Here is a 16,817-nt window from a genome sequence, read left to right on the forward strand (position 1 = left end):
TAATGCAAATACAGAAATACCTGTCATTATAAAACGGATTTCTCATATGCAAAACCTGGAGCTTACTATATGCAACATGATTGGAAAAACTTTATACTGTCAATTTTGAATTGAATCAAACCCAGCCACCAAGCTTTAAACACATTTTGATCAATCATAATTTTTCTTTTTCTTTTTTTTTTTTTCTTCTTGGGTTAATGTCATCATTCTCAATATCATCAGAAGTTCCCTCAAGGCGTCATGCTCAGAGCGTTGCTGGTTTTCATCAGCGTCACCGTAATGTTTTCTCAAAAGTATTAAAACCAAAGACTTTAAGAGAGGAAATTCAAGCTTTTTATGCAAGACAAGTAGAAGGCATACCTTATATTCCGTCTTATCTTCAAAACACAGTTTATGCACAATTATTGGAACAGCAAAGCTTGCTGTTTAAAAAGATACCCCATGTAAAGCTAACAGCAAAGCCCGAGAAAACTGTTGAGGCTCCTGCTCAAAAAGTCAAATGGCGATTTGTATTCAAGGCAGACGGAACGGTTGAAACAATACCCATTGTCAGTCAAGAAGAATATAATACTGAACATTTTGCTCTAAGAAGGTCCAATGAGTTTTATGGAAGTATTAGTGCCTTGAACAACAACAGCAACAACAACAACAATAATAGTAGCAGTAGCAGTAGTAGTATCAACATTAGTAGTAGTAGTAGTAATAGTAGCCCTTTAAGTAAAGCAATGCCCTCCCAGAAAGAATATGCAGCTTTAGAAACGCTATTACAAGAAAATTTTAATTATTCCTTAGCTTCGCAGGATTTAAGACTTCCAACCAGTTGGAATCCGAAAACAAGAGGTGACAACATTGAGTTAGGTAGGAGCTGTTTACAACTTACATATCAAGGTAATAAGAAATTAGGGAGAAATTTAAGCATACAAACTAATTTTTTTAGGTCCTGGAAAAGATGATGTAGAGGCCTCGTCTATCAAGGCTAACCATTCAGTGAAAAAACAATGCGGCATATATTATTTTGAGGTTCAAATTGTTTCTAAAGGTGTTGATGGTCATATCGGTATTGGGCTTTGCAGAAATATCAATAGCTTAGATCGATTACCAGGTAAAAAAAAGAAAAAAGAAAAAGAAAAGAAAAAGAAGAAAAAGAAGAAAAAGGACAACCACAAAATAGCTTAAATCTAATCTTGTTGATTGTGTAGGTTGGGAAGAGCATTCTTGGGGTTATTACGGACATAATGGTCACATATCCTCAGGTCCTGGCACAGAGAAACCTTATGGTCCACGATTTAGTACAGGTGATGTTGTCGGCTGCGGTATTGATTTTAGAGACATGTCAGCATTTTACACCAAAAATGGCGTCCATTTGGGTACAGCTTTTAAAAACATAAAAGATGCAAATGTTTTCCCATTTATTGGATTTAAAACAACAGGAGAAAAGGTCATGACTAATTTTGGATCAAAACCGTTTAAATTTGACATCAGGCAATATGTTTTAAATGAGAAACGAAACCTAATAGAGAACATTGCTACCAAACCTGCAAAATCTTCCCATTCACAATCCACTATTATTAATGATGCTGCAGCTAAAAGCTTGGCTGATAAACTTGTATTGGATTACCTTCGGCATCATGGCTACAGTAATTCAGCATATGCTTTGGAAAAAAGGATGGCTGTGTTAAATAAAGAAGATGAATCAATGGATGAAGATGAACCACTGGATATAGATTATATTCGTAGACAAGGTAAGGTGTGAAGATCAAACAATATTTTTTTAACTAATAAACTTCCTTCTCTTCTATTTAGAAATTCGCCAATTGATTCTAGAAGGTGATATCGACAATGTTATTGAAATATGTAATCAGCATTATCCCAATGTACTAAGCGAAAATATATGTATTTTATTCAATCTAAAATGTCGAAAATTCTTGAACATGGTTCAAGCAGCAGCAGAAGGGAAGAAGGCAGCCGAAACAATGACTACTGATTATGATGAATATGAAGCAGAGAGCTTGGTCATCTCAAATAGCGATAATTGTATGAAAAAACGTATAAATACAATTGCAGACGTAGATTCATTCAACTGTAAAAAGAAGAAGCTAAGAATGCATACAGATGACGAACTGGAATCGTTTAGGGAAGTGATGGCTTATGGAAACGAACTGAAAAGAGAATATGAAGAAACTGCAAAGGAAGATTCGACTATAAAAGAGGAATTAACGGTTAGCTTTATTTACTTAATAGGGAACTCTCTTTTTAATTTCTTTTTTAGAAAACGTTTTCTACCTTAGCTTATTCAGACCTATCAGACCCAACCATTGCTTATTTATTTGAAACATCTGAAAAAGAAAACCTTGCACTTAAACTCAATTCTGCAATCTTAGGTAAAGCTTAAAATATTTAGCAAATCAAAGGCACTAAACACACACATACAAATTTGCATTACAGTATCTCTAAACAGATACCCCAACTCATCTATTGAACGCATTTATCGACAAACATCAACCATCATTGGAGAACTGGTTTTAGGTGGAAATGCCAAGGCAGCACTGTTGGAACCAGAAAGCGATTATCTAAATTCCTATCATCGTTAGATTTGTATTTCTTTTTCCTATTGTAAATCATTCGCTTATTTTTTAGGCCAAAAAAGAATAAACGATCGTTGTATTATATAATTGAATAGCATTTTACTTATGAAAACAATTGGAGCTCAAATTGAAACATCTTAAACAGGTGGTCTTACTATGAATTTGTCTACTTTGTTTAAAGAGACGTACAAAAAAATATACACTCTCAATGATTTCACATCGAGATTTACAAAGTTTCTGCATACACAGTAGGAACATATAGTGTTTAATAGAGCCTTAAGATATGCCATAAAGGCAGTATATGTATATTGTTTATATGGACAATTGTATACAGAATAAAAAAATAGATGGCCAAAATGATAATATAGTGAAATTGGTACATGGCAAGAAAATATAAGAATAATTTAAGTAAAATCATAAATAATAAAGGGGAAGAGAGGCATAAAAATCATAAAGTGTGTTGTTGGATTAAATCAAAATTCATGAAGTGGCTAAGTAACGTTAGTAAAAGGAACTCAATTAATGATTATCTAAGTAATGGAAATTTTTTAGAGGATTTTAGATATCCACTTGAAGTGAGTTTTCGGACATGTGTATTGGTGATAAAAATTGATTTGTTGAACAGTTGGAAGAGGCCATGCTGGAACACGTTGCATCATACGCATAACGATGAGAAAGAAGATCTGTTGAAGAAATGGCCGAGGGACGCATAAAGACGGCAGTTGCAGCGGCAGCGGCAACTGCATTTTGGTCAACTGCTTCGAATGTGTCAGAGCAGTAGTAATCATTCAACGAATAACTGTTGTTTTGAGTGTAGATTATGGAAGCATGAGAAGCTTGAGCAAATGAATGCATTGAATCGCAGTGTTGTTTGTTGATTGGATTGGAAAAGGAAGAACAATCAAGAAAACCATGATCCTCTTGATCATACATTGGGCAAAAACAAGGCTTTTTCGATGAAGGACTGGATGACAAACAGACATAATTTCCAGAAAGCTCATAACCACACACAGATGTGGATGGCCCAGAAGATAGATCGATATCTTCTTTGAAAGGCGAAGGCGTGTAAATAGTTGTGATACCAGAGTCAAACGAGTAGGCATGTCGAGTGAACTGTGGAGGACTTGATACCTTGGTTGCAGCAGGGCCGCTGTTTCGTCTAATAATACAGAATGGACAGTGCCGAACAAATCGAGCGACTAACTCTTTGGGTATCCATGAGTATCTTTTGCGAACCTATCAACGAAAAAAACGCAGTGATCAATATTGTAGATCTCTTTATAAAGTAACTGGCGTGCCTTACTATAGCTGAAGTTTTATCACGCCCACCGTGATGAGCTTCTCGATGTGCCTTTACTAAAATATCATAAATATGCTCTTTTGTAGCTACTGGCTTATTGTCGTGACAAACTACATCACATGTACCTATTTGAAATTGAAACATCTTCTTGACCCAGAAGCGAAATTGAGCAGTTGAAATTGATGTATTTCTAGGATCTCTTAGGACATGTTGAATTTGTGCATAGCGTTGTTGATCTACTAATGCCTTGTCTCTCTTCTTGGGGCTTAATGTATTGAGATAGCTATTGATAATATCTTCAAATTGATGCACAGTAGGTATTTGGTCATTGTCGTCAAAGATCTCATCAGAGATAGTTGATTGAGGATAGAATCTAGGATAATCATCAACATGGTAATTACTGTAAGGCTGATGGTAGTATGGTGACGTGGTCGAAGTCATGAAGCAAAAGAAAAGGAGGGAGTATTTTTGGTAAATTGTTAGTAAAGTATAGTTATAAGATTTTACAAATAGATGCTATAACGTGAAAAAAAGAAAGAGAGTAAAAGGGATTGTCTAGTTCTTTATGTAGGAAAATAAAAAGGGGAAAAACATGTTAAAAGCTGAAAAATGCTGTAGTATAATATCAAGGAATGGACTATTTAACCGGAACTTTGGACGTATGTATGTTTATTATTCATGCAGCCTCATTGACCTTGCTTTACATAATGGTTTAAGTGTCCTTATAGTAAACCAATATGAAAATCAAGTAATGCTAACAGAAAAAGAAGTTCATTACCGAACGTTGACACTTAAAAAAATTATGTTTTCAACTAATTTAAAAACATTGCAAAAAATTGTTTTCTAAAGTTGCCTTTCTTTTTTTTTGCCTGCTTATTGTTCTGTCTATAGTAGCCGTCCCTATTTTATACATTTTTAAAATAGCTTCTTATTTTGGACCAAAGAAAGCAAGGAGAGACCATGAAACGCCAACTACATTAGCTCAATCCACAGCTAATGAATCCCATATAAAAGAGCAAGTTTCAAGTAAAAATACATGAGATTTCCAGATTGTCTTGTTGCATAAGTGCCATCTTTCATTATTCTCAACCAATTCTCTTTGGCCAATTTTGTGATATTTTTACGCAAATGATGCTACATTTTTTTTTTTGTATCTCCTAAATTGAATGTAGCTTTAATAAGTCGTAAACCAAGCGTCTTATAACACTCTACTAATTCGTGCCCGCAATAACTACCTATGTACTGTGTTATTATATGCAAGATCCCACAATATTTACCAAAATATAGGTAAAATAAAGCAAGAAGCATTCATGGAAGTAAGTTTACTTTTCCTTTTCTGTATCTTTTCATGCTCGAAACTATTTCTATTTATATACAGATTCATTATTAAAAGCCTGTGGTGAATTGGCTATGATCAAAAAGAATGTTGCTCAAAGCTTCTGAGAATGCTAATTCATCAATTGCTGTTAAGAAAAGAAAGTATCGTATTCCGATTACTTATACACATGTACAACTATCTATGTGTACTCAACCTGATTGTTTTTTTCAATTTTTGATTGGACTCTTTCATTCTTATGTTTGAATTGGATAAAGAGACCGACAGAGACTAGCTGGCTTTTTATTTTACAGGGAAAAAAAAAAGAAAAGAAAAAGCCAACATACTGATAGGATAATAAGTTTTTTTTTTAAAAAAACTAACACACCAAACAGGGTGAAGCCGCTAGACACAAGAGGCCCATGAAACAACATTCCTACTAAATATTATGATGAGGCATACAGAAGGATAGACGACAACAACAACAAAAAAAAAGACAAAAACACAGATCAATGAAGTAACCAAAGGCAGAAAAGGGTCAGTGTGTACAGATAAGTCAATGAAATGGGCAGTAGCTAAAATAGTCTTTCAGCAGAAGGGCTAGAAAAATTCAGAGCAGCAGCCAGCCTGAAAAGCAACACTGTAAGATGAGTTCAAAAGCAAATAATCCGATTGCAAAAGACCAAAGCCAAACACAGATCAGAGCCAAATTCTTCATAAAACGAAGCAATTGTGGTTTTTAGACATAAAAGGGATATTTCTAAGGAAAATATTAGTAGCAGAAGATGAGTAAATGTAGTGGCACGCACATCAAGTCGGTTGTTGGAAAATTTGACTTGCTAACGTTATTATAACGTTTTCTAAATAAACGAGAGGCATTAAAGACCATCCAGTTAAGTATCAACTTTGATTTATTCATTCAACCGATAAGTTATGATGATATCAATTAAAAACAATGTTCAGCTTTAACAAAAATTCGCAAGCCATAAATATAATTAACATCAAATGGAAAACTTTTATCGGTAATCCTATACACCATATTCCTAAAAATGTTTGGTGCAGAATTCTGCATAAAAAAATTATCCACTCGATCCAATTTGCATAAAATCATTCCAGCAAATGTGGATGACGAACATTGTCAACTGTATAAATTACCAGAAACAGAGCAGCATATGCTCTTTACTTGCATTCAAAAACAAGGATTGTGGAAAGCAGCTTTCAAGAAATACTTGTCAAACCCTAAATATTCTAACTGCGGCTCAATACTCCATGGTTTTTCTACACTTAGACTTTTCAAGTATTACATCTTATATTATTATGACAAGTTTACAATATATGCTTTTTTGCTACAGTCATCCAATTAGTATGAAAGCTCGCTGGCAACAATTCTTTGAAAAGTCTCCTAACTTGGACGAGATTGCCATCAACCAAATCCAGAAAGAACTATCGAAGCTATCTGCTTACAGATCTTTATATTAACATTTTTAGTATCTTTGTGATAATTCCCTGTTTAATATATTCGCATCACTTTTATTTCTTATATTCTTTGGCGAGCTTTAATAAAACAAAATGTTTTTCCCTGGAAAAAAAAAAAAAAAAAAAAAAAAAAAAAAAAAAAAAGAACTAGACTTGCAGGAGCAGATTACAAAGAGCAGATGATATTTTTTTATGGTCATGAAGCAACGGAGTTACTGTTTTCTCAAGTCATACCATCCATTGGCTAAATATAATTGAAGCTATTAGAAATTATTGTTATATTTAATAAAGGAGGTTTCTCTGAAGTCAAAGATCAAATAATATACTATTTTGTTGCTTGGCTGGCGACAAAAAATTGTAAGAATGAGTCGTTTTGAGAAAAGGTGCCTCATACACTAATGTATACTACTTTTACTGTTTAAGTCGCAATTTTTACTTAGTTGACATCTAATGACATAATCAATCGAGTGTAATACTAAAAAAGTGAAGGGAGTTCATCAAGTGTTCACGTTAATATATTAGTTAATCATACTTGATTGTTGTTTTATTGAAGTCAAAGGGCTAATTTGAATAACGATAAAAGAATATATATCGCTTACAACTGTTTAATTATTATTTATTTATACAAAGAAAAGGTACAGATACCTTTTTATGTGGATTCATAGCAAGGGAAAAAAAAGTAGTGAAAAATATAAAAGAGTAAAAGAAAAAGGTACTTTTGTGCATGTATTATATGAATGTATAAATCTAATATCAATTTCTGAAGTCAACGAAGAGAGCAGCCCTATCAATTAGAGATGCTCAACTGTTTAAATAACAATAAAGTGAAGGTTGATTGATTTATAAATAATGAATGCATTAAAATAAGTTAGTCTTTAATTTGGCTGTATTGAATAAGAGTATGAAGATATTCATTAAGAGAGAAATCGAGCAGCCATAATCATATCAATCACCAAGCTCGAGTTTTTTTATATACTCTAATGTATCATAGCCCCACTGCCAATTTCATGAACAGACATTGAATATATCCTTTATTTTATGCGACGAATATAATTCTACCCAGCTTTACATTTTTGACAGCCACACTGGGTCAAGGTAAGTCAGTCATGGATTTAATTAAAAAAAGTTGCTATACCTGGATTTTTAAGCCATAAAGGACATATCTATTTTTTTTAATAAACATGACTAACTTTCGTAAACAATAATTTCTTTTCTACTTGTACAAGTGTATTTTTGTAAGTAATATATTAGCATAAGTTAGATAGAAAATGTGTTCGTGTTTGGGCTGGATTTAGAGCACGTATCTATGATCTGATTTTGATCCAGTGACTATGTCATCTTGTGAATCCATTTAATCTTGATTCTTGTAAACGCCAAAAAGATGGGGACATTCAATCTCTTTAAATACATAAAGTAGTTTGAATTTACGCGTATGTATGAATTTAAAAATATGCGTTTCACGATCTGAGTTCTTTGTCTCTGAGAATTTTTGCTCCAGTGGAATGAAGAAATGCTGGACAATAAGCTAATATATTAAAGTATTCTTTGTATCACTGCTGGCATGTTTTCTTTACCAAAAAAAAAGTCTTTAAGACATGGTCAAATATCGATTTTAAACATTTTTTATTGGCTTATGAGATTTAAATGAGGAAAGCAAGGTGGTGTTATAATTTAAAAAAAAAAAAAAAAAAAAAAAAAAAAAAAAAAAAAGCCTGGCGCGTTGTATTTTATGGAGCACCACCACCTGAGCCACCACCTCCAAGCAAACCAGCAAGTTGACCTAAGAGACTATTAATTTGTTCCATGATAGTACTAATTGCCGGATCAACCGCTGGAACACTGGTGCCTTGTCGTTTTTCTAAAGCAACAGAGTTTTCAAGGGGAAGCGAAAACACAAGCATGAAAGCAGATAACAAACCAAAGAGAGCAAGAATTAAACGCATATTGTAATGTAGAATAAAATATTTTTTCAAGAAAAGAAATGACTCTTTTTATATGAATTGATCTAAGGAATTTGAACGGTTATTATTTTCATTGCGATCCATCCAAAGAGCTATTCATTATTGTAAATATGACATTGAAATAAAAAAGTACATTTTCAACGGCTTTCCCCTGAAAACAAAAAAAAATGCTTTATTTGGATATGAAAGCTAAGGGGGAATAGTCATGAGTCTTTTTGTAGTCCTTAAAAGGCACTTTAGGATTTCGGTTTGTATAATGCGATTAATAACGCCATTAATCTATTCAAACAAGGTAACAGTTTCTCTTACGAGTACTATATACTTTATGACATTGGTAATGGTTACATAGGGAATAGAACTTATTGAATATGTTATTTTATAAGATATACACGAAAGATCTATAGTAGCATTGAACAAAAAGTGAAGCGGCCATTCTACGGTATGAATTATAAGGATGAGCACCAATATGCGATAAATGCTTCGGCATTCAAACCTTATGCGTTATTAATCTAACAAGATCTAATTATAAAAAACATTTCAATTTTTTAAGAAAAAAAATATGGCTGACAATTTGAAATGCATACCATTAGAAAAAGGACTAGTTAATTCTATAGTAGCAAACTAAACATGAGAGGAAAAACAAAAACATATTATCATCCAAATGAGATTGGCAATCCACATTTTGTGTATGAAAGCAACGTGCTCGTCTTTAACTCCACGAACGAATCTGTTTAAGCAGTAATGAAATGTCCACTGCTAACATGACGTAGAATGCCTGCATGATTCGGCAAGTTCATAATCAAATTGTTGTCTCTAAAGTTTTATCTGACATTCCTTTTCAAGCAACATAATAGCATGCATCAAACAATGCCATCTTTTTGTAGACTCAATTCTAGAAGCGCACTCAACTCTAATATCAACAAGCCGAATTAGGCAACAAACAATAACATCAAATGTTCTTTGCTGTACACATGTATATCTTTATTGCATTCGTATCTATCGTTTTCAATATCTAACAAGTTATCCAACAAGATCTAACTCACTACTTCTTTTTTATTGCAAAATCATACATAAATAGAATAAAGGGAAAGTTGATTTTTTAAAAAACAACTGAATTATTGCATTAGAAGATTTAATGAACTAAGGCACCTAAATGCATTAGTCGCTCAATAGTAAAATGAATTTGTTTTTTGTATATAACTTTCAAAGCAAAATCCTCACTCAGGACATTGTTATTTTAAATAACTACGGTCGTCAAACTAAAGCCGTTTACTTTTAATTTTGTAAGTATAGCAACATGCTTGATTTACTAAAGTTTTATTGCTGATTATCCTATTCGAAAGAATGAGACAGAAAATATTAGATGCTACATTTTAACTGGATAAAGAAGTTATGCTAATACTTAAAAAGGTATATGACAACTTAAAATAGTGCATAAGGTATCACTTACAGATGAAGGATATTTTATTATCAGCAGCCCATTGCCCTAGTCCAAAATTAAAGCATACGATTGTATGATTTATATTATATATTCATACAGCAAATGAACAATACTTGAAGACCACTCCATTTAATAGATAGAAACAATAATGAACATATAAGCCTTGTTATTCAGATGTTTCTGTATATTAACGTCATGATAAGAAGGAATGTGTTAATAATTCTGCTCTTTTCCGCTAAAGTGAAGTTTATGCAGGTACGCATATATGGCTTGTAAATGTAATTGTTAGCAAGTTGAATGGAGCAAAATGAAATTATTCGATCTTTATCTCAAATGCGATGTCGGCTTATGTCTGTGTTTATATGATACATTTATCTTTTCTAATAAAAATTTAACATAAACCATGCTTTGCTTTTTAGCCAATATCAATTCCATACCTGCTCTAGAATCAGTTTATTCGATCAATCAGAGACTCATTAACATTTCTCAATCAAGATTTTCATTTTGCTTTGAATTTTAATACATACAACTCATACATTTTCTACTGCCACATTATTTCTAATGACAGATGCATAAGGACATCCACTCAAAATCGTAGTAGAAATATTCACTAACTAGACACTGTACTGGAAGCCCTTCATGCTACTATCGAGTGCTTAAATATACATATTATAATAGTACAAAGTACAGCATAATCAAGTACAACTTTTAATATGCATTTTAATAAAGAGCCATGAAATCAGCTGTAACGACAACGACTCAATTTATATTTTCACTCTCTCTCTCTCTCTCTCTCTCTTTTTCTTTTTTTTTTTTTTTTTTTTTTTTTGTTAAGCTTGTTTGTTTATACCCTTTGCTTTATAGAAGATTCTTTAGTTGATTTTTTTGTATTTTTTTTTATTAAATATGTTAATTACAAAAGTAAATTAAGCATTTTCTTTAGTTATGATAGCAGTTCCGCCAGTGAGACCTTTCAAGTTTTGTATAAACATGAATAAACTTTTATCAATTATATTTAAACGATTTAAAAACTTTTTATTAATTGCCTGTCAAATGTATGTAACTTTCATAATGCTGTTTGCTTTGTGTTTATCTTATTTTACTTGGTCTATCCGCTTAAGGTTAACCTTTCTATTGATTTTAAAATAGCAGAAGCAGGTGCAAGCGTCTTTTTGCTTTGTAAGCCATACCTGAGGCTTACTTCAATTATTTTACAACGTCTTTGGAAACATGGTTGGCATAGCTTCGATTTGCAGCAGTTACTATTTTTTACCCAATACTAGATGTTTAGGTAAAGCCTTTGCATACAATCTCGATGGCATTTTAAAGCAAGGCTGAAAGAATTCTTTCTGCGAAACTTTTATTTTACCAAGTATGTTATTTTACAGCAGTATTAGGTAAAGTAATACTTGCATTAAAGTCCTTTATAAAGACACCTATTTTTGTAGGTCAAGAAGTAACCTTACTGTTTTTTCAGCAGAAAAATATACTTACTGAAATAAGATATTAAGTTAACTAAAGGTAGATATATATAAAAAAGGAAGTTGTGCTTATATAGATTGCTGGAAAAGATATAGCAACCTGGACAATGTGGTATATGGGCATAAAACAATGAACTAGAAGAATCATACTAAAGATCCTGCAACCAGTATCACATACTAACATTATTGATTTAACTTGAAACATACCAAAAATAATAAGAAATAGAGTTTCACGTTTGAATAAAGGTTTATTAAAAATAAAAACTAAATTGACATTTTATGTATTCTTTTACATTAATTCAACTTTAATAAAAATCATTCCATATAACAATTGATCCTTGATGCTACAATATTGATTAGCATGCCATCTATCATCAGCATGCTATCATAGTTCTATTAAATCAATTTTTAACTAAATTAGTTATGATATGAATTTCGACGATCCAATTTATATATATACATCAAATAACCGAAATACAGTATTGAATTCTCTAAAAAAAAGTAAGGTTGTTACTTTTAGGATCTTGATAAATAGCTTTAGGGATTTGCCTATAGAACTCTACACAAAAGGCGACTTAGGCTGTGTTTCACGAAAATATGAAAGGTTGGGCTCAAATGCGCTATATAAAAATTTGTATTTCCTTTTTTTTTTATTTTTTTCAAAATCGCAAAGATGGCAAATTTAGAATCAACAGCTAGCGTGCTTGAAGCACTTTCACATTTATACAGCCTAGATAGTGGAAAAGATAAAAAGGAGATCGATCGATGGTTAAAAAACTTTCAAAAAAAGGTACAATGATCTCTTTTAATAAAAAGCTTAAATTTACCAAACTTTTATGTACAGACTGAAGCTTGGACAGTTGCGAATTATCTTTTAAAACAAAAAGACGCGAATTTAGAAACACAATTATTTGCTGCACAAACACTTAAACTCAAAGTAAGAAAACGTGCTTTAAAAAGAGAGTCAACTAAAACTTTGAGGATTTAGGTCACGCTTGACTTATCAGACTTGGACTCGAATGCTCGTTTGCAATTACGCGACTCACTTGTTGAATTATTATGGACATTTTCTACCGGGCCCAAATCTGTCATGATTCAGTTATGCTTAGCTTTAGCCGATTTAGCTATTCAGTTATTGAACTGGAAAACAGTGGTTTCTGACATTGTCGATAGATTTGGTCAGTCGTCTGAAGGAGCCAATTGTTTACTTGAATTCTTAAAGGTCTTGCCAGAAGAAATGCAGTCTAACAACCGACTACCTTTAAATGTAAAACAGCAGAAAAACAATATATACGCTATTATAAAAAGAAAGAAAGGCTTACATATCATTTTATAGGATGAAGAATATAAAACGAGAGCAAAAGAGCTTATTGATGATAATGCAGAACAAGTTTTAAGCTTATTGACGATCTATATGCAATCCAGTGGTAAGAAAAAAGAAAGGGATATATACATCAAGGCTTATGTGAGTATTGACTTTATTTTGGTTAATAGGTAACAGCAGAGCACTTCAAGAGCAGATATTTAAATGTCTCAACAGTTGGATCTATACTGGCTCAATGAATATCAAATCAGTTGTTGCCAGTCCTCTATTTCAATTGGCATTTGAAGGATTGAATTCAGAAGAATTATTTGATGTCGCAGCAGATGTAATAACAGAAATCATACGAGAAACAAGGGATGTTCAAGACTACAGAGACGTGATTGAGCAGATATATCCTCGCTTTGCACCTATGCTGACCAAACTACGGGAATGTATTAATGCAGAAGAGAACGAGATAGTAAGCGGTTATTGCAGCATATTTACGGAAGCAGGTGACGCATATGTGTCATTAATCGCTTCACATCCTGAAGCCTTTGGTGTGTTGCTTGAAGGCATTCGTGATTGTGCAGCCTATTCAGATTTGGAAGTGGTTGAAATGACCTTTAAATTCTGGTACGAGTTGACAAATGTCTTGGAGAGTGATACATACCGGTCAGCTTTACCACCCTTTATTCCTTATTATGATGAGCTTGTCGACATCATGATTAAACATTTGCAGTATCCTCCTGACGAAGAAGAAATGACAGCTCAAGAACGCGACGAGTTCCGAGACTTTAGACATCATATGGGAGATACCTTAAAAGACTGCTGTAGAATCCTGACACCTCAGCGTTGTTTGGCAAAACCTTTGAATATCTTGACCCGCTTGCTTTCTCAGCCCAACTCAACATGGCAGCAAATTGAGGCGCCCATCTTTTCTCTCCGTGCTATGGGCTCTGAAGTGCCTTCAAGAGAAAACGAGGTGATGCCTGTAATAATGGATATGTTGTCAAAGCTACCTGATCATCCAAAGATTCGTTATGCTGCAACACTCGTTATCTCTAGATATTCCTTCTGGACAGAACACCATCCTCAATATATAACCTATCAGCTTAATTTTATTTCTTCTGGATTTGGAAATGAAGAAGTGGCCGCAGCAAGTGCTCTTGCTTTAAAGCATCTTTGCAAAGATTGTAATGTGGTAAGTTGAGATTGATAAAACGATGACGAAGCATAACCTTTATTCAAATAGCAACTTGTAAATTATGTTTCTCAACTTCAAATGTTTTATGTCAATGTTGCCAAATCACTTGCGTTCAGAGATCAAGCTGAAGTAACAGAGGCCATATGTCATGTAATTGCTGTACTTCCCACTTTAGAAATACAAAATGCTTTACAGTCATTTTGTTTACCTGTTGTACAAGATTTGCATGCCCTTGCTTCAAAAGGAAAAGAAGGCACTTCAAAAATGGAGGTTGTAAAGATTGGAGGTAAAAAAGAAAAGTAAGGAAAAAAAGAAAGTGATATATAGACTCTCTTTTAGATATTGCTGAGCAAATTGGAACCTTTTTCGAATTGATTAAACCCGATGTTCCAGTTGGTCAACCACATCCATGCGTTGAATTTATTGTTGAGATAATGCCTGTGTTTGATTTAGTATTGACCAATTTTGGAGATGTGTTTACTGTGTGCGAACCTATCTGTAGATGTTATACTGAGATGATTGGATCTTATGGTCGTCACCTTCTCCCAATAATTACTCAAATCATGGAACGTATGGTCAACGCATTTGAAGCTACAGGACACGGTGCATATGTATGGGTGGCTTCCAAGCTTGTTTCAGCATACGTAAAGGAACAAGAGATGACAGGATTATGCTGGGAACTTATTAAGAAGATGAGCGAACTATTATTTATCAAGATGCAAACTACTCCATTACACAACATTACTGATGCCATTGCAGATTACTTCCGATTGGTAAATAACGTTGTAAACGATGCACCTACTTTGCTATTGCAAGATGCATCGTTTATATCAACCGTCTTTAGAGCTGGCCTTGCCGTCTTATCAATGAAAGAAACACACTGTGTCTTATCTGTGCTTTCATTCTATCGTCGCTTACTTAGATTGGAAGTGAATAGAGACCTGGTATTGAGCTTATTCAAGGAATTTGGTGGAAACTTGGTGGCCGCATTGATCAATGGGTCTATTGAATTTTATTCTTATCAAGTGACCGATGATGCCACACTTTTATTAAGATCATTAGGCGAGACCTTCCCTAACGAAACGACACAGTGGGTGGCGACAGTGATGAGTCATGTATCTGAAGAGCACTCAAGTGTAGAGAAAAAGAACGATTTTATGAATGCCTGGGCCTTGTAAAGTAGAAAATTAAAATGTGTGTAGATGTATACTTAATATATTATATAGGGCTATTAATGAACAACAATATGGTCGATTGAGACAAATCTTTTCGAGATTTTTAGCAACTTGTAAAAGAAGTGATAAAGTGTAATTTTACTTTCTGAAGAATAAAACAAGCGCTTTTTTTTTTTTTTTTTTTTTTTTTCAATTTGATTATATGCTTTATGAATAAAAACATTTATTAAAACAGTGATGTGCTCTCTCTTTTTGGGAATTGTGTATATTTTGTACTATGGTAAATCCTTAATGGAATATCTCAACTTATAATGAAGTAGTTCTTAATTCATCCATTTGTTCTTTTAAAATAGAGAATAGAATGGATTTTTACCTGAAGTTACATTTATCGTTAACAATGACGCGAACGGTCACCCAGTGACGGATCATATTAAAACGAAGTACTTCAGCAAGCAGTTACATAAAAACTACACTTGTAAGATATGGAAATGTTAAAAGAGTTAGCATTTTCTCCAAAAACATATACGATGATGTAAATAGTCAGAACATTACAGCAGTACATAAATAAATCTGGTTATCTTTACTTAAAATAAAGATTTAAGCATTCCATCAATTTTTTGCTTTTATTTACTTTTAAATCATTGAAAAAATGGCTTACTTGAACCTGAATGAAAGCACACCCTTGCTTGACAGATATCGTAAGACATTCCAAGACGAATTAGCCCAAATCATTTACTGTATCTCTTGACCTTTTTTGCTCTATTATTATGGTAAGGGCTAGGGGTCCAGTCAAGCGTTCGGGGGGGGCACTTGTACAATGTTGTTAGTATTGCGTTTCTTAACAAATCTGGTTATACTAGCAATTACAAGATCAACCGCTTCCTTGACCTTGAACAGCTTTTGCATAGTCGTTCTCATCTTTGAAAGTTCGTCAAACGATTGCAAAAGCTCGAAGTCGTCCATTTCAATAAGCCAACATAAGCCATTTGCAACTAGATCTAGCTGTAAAGTTTGAACGCTCGCGCCATCCACTCACATTCCAAATACAGCGAGGTCAGATGAATTAAAAATCCATTAATCGGGCTTGTGTACAAACAAGGTAAGCCTTTGATTTTCTTACTCCTGAATGGTTCCCTCTTTTAAAAAAATCTGGGTCTGTTCTCAGTATTAGAGGACTTATTAGTCTATTAATTTTTATAAGCTATTATATATAATAAATAAACAAATATTGCATCGCTCGCAATAATAAGGAAATTAGCACTTAATTCAGTGAAAATATGCAGCCTTTCATTATTCAGCCAATCAGGATTCATTCGGTTTATCTACTATTTATTGCCTTGTCTTTGGACTGGGCCTTGTTCGAAAAGGGCACGTTCGATGCACGGTACTTGTAATGAGTTGATTTTTCTTCATCAAAATGAAGATAAGGTATACCTACTTCATTGTAAGTTGAGCATTTACTTGCTGAAGACAGATTGACTAACACAGAGTTGAACCTCTGTCTGGAATCAATGCTGAGAGAGAATCACTCAACATGCCATGGAAAAACTTTTAGGAATCTCCCATAAAATTAATT

General features: G+C 33.3%; 4 protein-coding genes across 4 annotated transcripts; 2 read left to right on the forward strand and 2 right to left on the reverse strand.

The window, feature by feature from the left end:
* Positions 1–197: 197 nt before the first annotated feature.
* On the forward strand, positions 198–1,753 carry RO3G_15065 (uncharacterized protein; the record flags this gene model as incomplete). The annotated part of the gene is made up of 4 exons (XM_067669649.1): positions 198–717; positions 793–888; positions 938–1,102; positions 1,200–1,753. 4 exons carry the CDS (start codon positions 198–200, stop codon positions 1,751–1,753), a joined length of 1,335 nt encoding a protein of 444 aa, XP_067525750.1.
* Positions 1,754–3,143: 1,390 nt separating this feature from the next.
* RO3G_15066 (uncharacterized protein) lies at positions 3,144–4,326 on the reverse strand (the record flags this gene model as incomplete). The annotated part of the gene is made up of 2 exons (XM_067669650.1): positions 3,144–3,821; positions 3,889–4,326. The coding sequence occupies 2 exons, from the start codon at positions 4,324–4,326 to the stop codon at positions 3,144–3,146; spliced, it is 1,116 nt and encodes a 371-aa protein (XP_067525751.1).
* A 4,077-nt stretch (positions 4,327–8,403) lies between these two features.
* Positions 8,404–8,619, reverse strand: RO3G_15067 (uncharacterized protein; the record flags this gene model as incomplete). The annotated part of the gene is made up of 1 exon (XM_067669651.1): positions 8,404–8,619. One exon carries the CDS (start codon positions 8,617–8,619, stop codon positions 8,404–8,406), a length of 216 nt encoding a protein of 71 aa, XP_067525752.1.
* A 3,613-nt stretch (positions 8,620–12,232) lies between these two features.
* RO3G_15068 (uncharacterized protein) lies at positions 12,233–15,377 on the forward strand (the record flags this gene model as incomplete). Its single annotated transcript, XM_067669652.1, has 8 exons — positions 12,233–12,349; positions 12,404–12,496; positions 12,548–12,826; positions 12,896–12,986; positions 13,054–14,063; positions 14,115–14,352; positions 14,406–15,240; positions 15,293–15,377. 8 exons carry the CDS (start codon positions 12,233–12,235, stop codon positions 15,375–15,377), a joined length of 2,748 nt encoding a protein of 915 aa, XP_067525753.1.
* Between the last annotated feature and the right edge of the window lie 1,440 nt (positions 15,378–16,817).

Source organism: Rhizopus delemar, genomic scaffold (assembly GCF_000149305.1).
Source record: "Rhizopus delemar RA 99-880 supercont3.15 genomic scaffold, whole genome shotgun sequence".
Classification (NCBI taxonomy): Eukaryota; Fungi; Mucoromycota; class Mucoromycetes; order Mucorales; family Rhizopodaceae; genus Rhizopus; species Rhizopus delemar.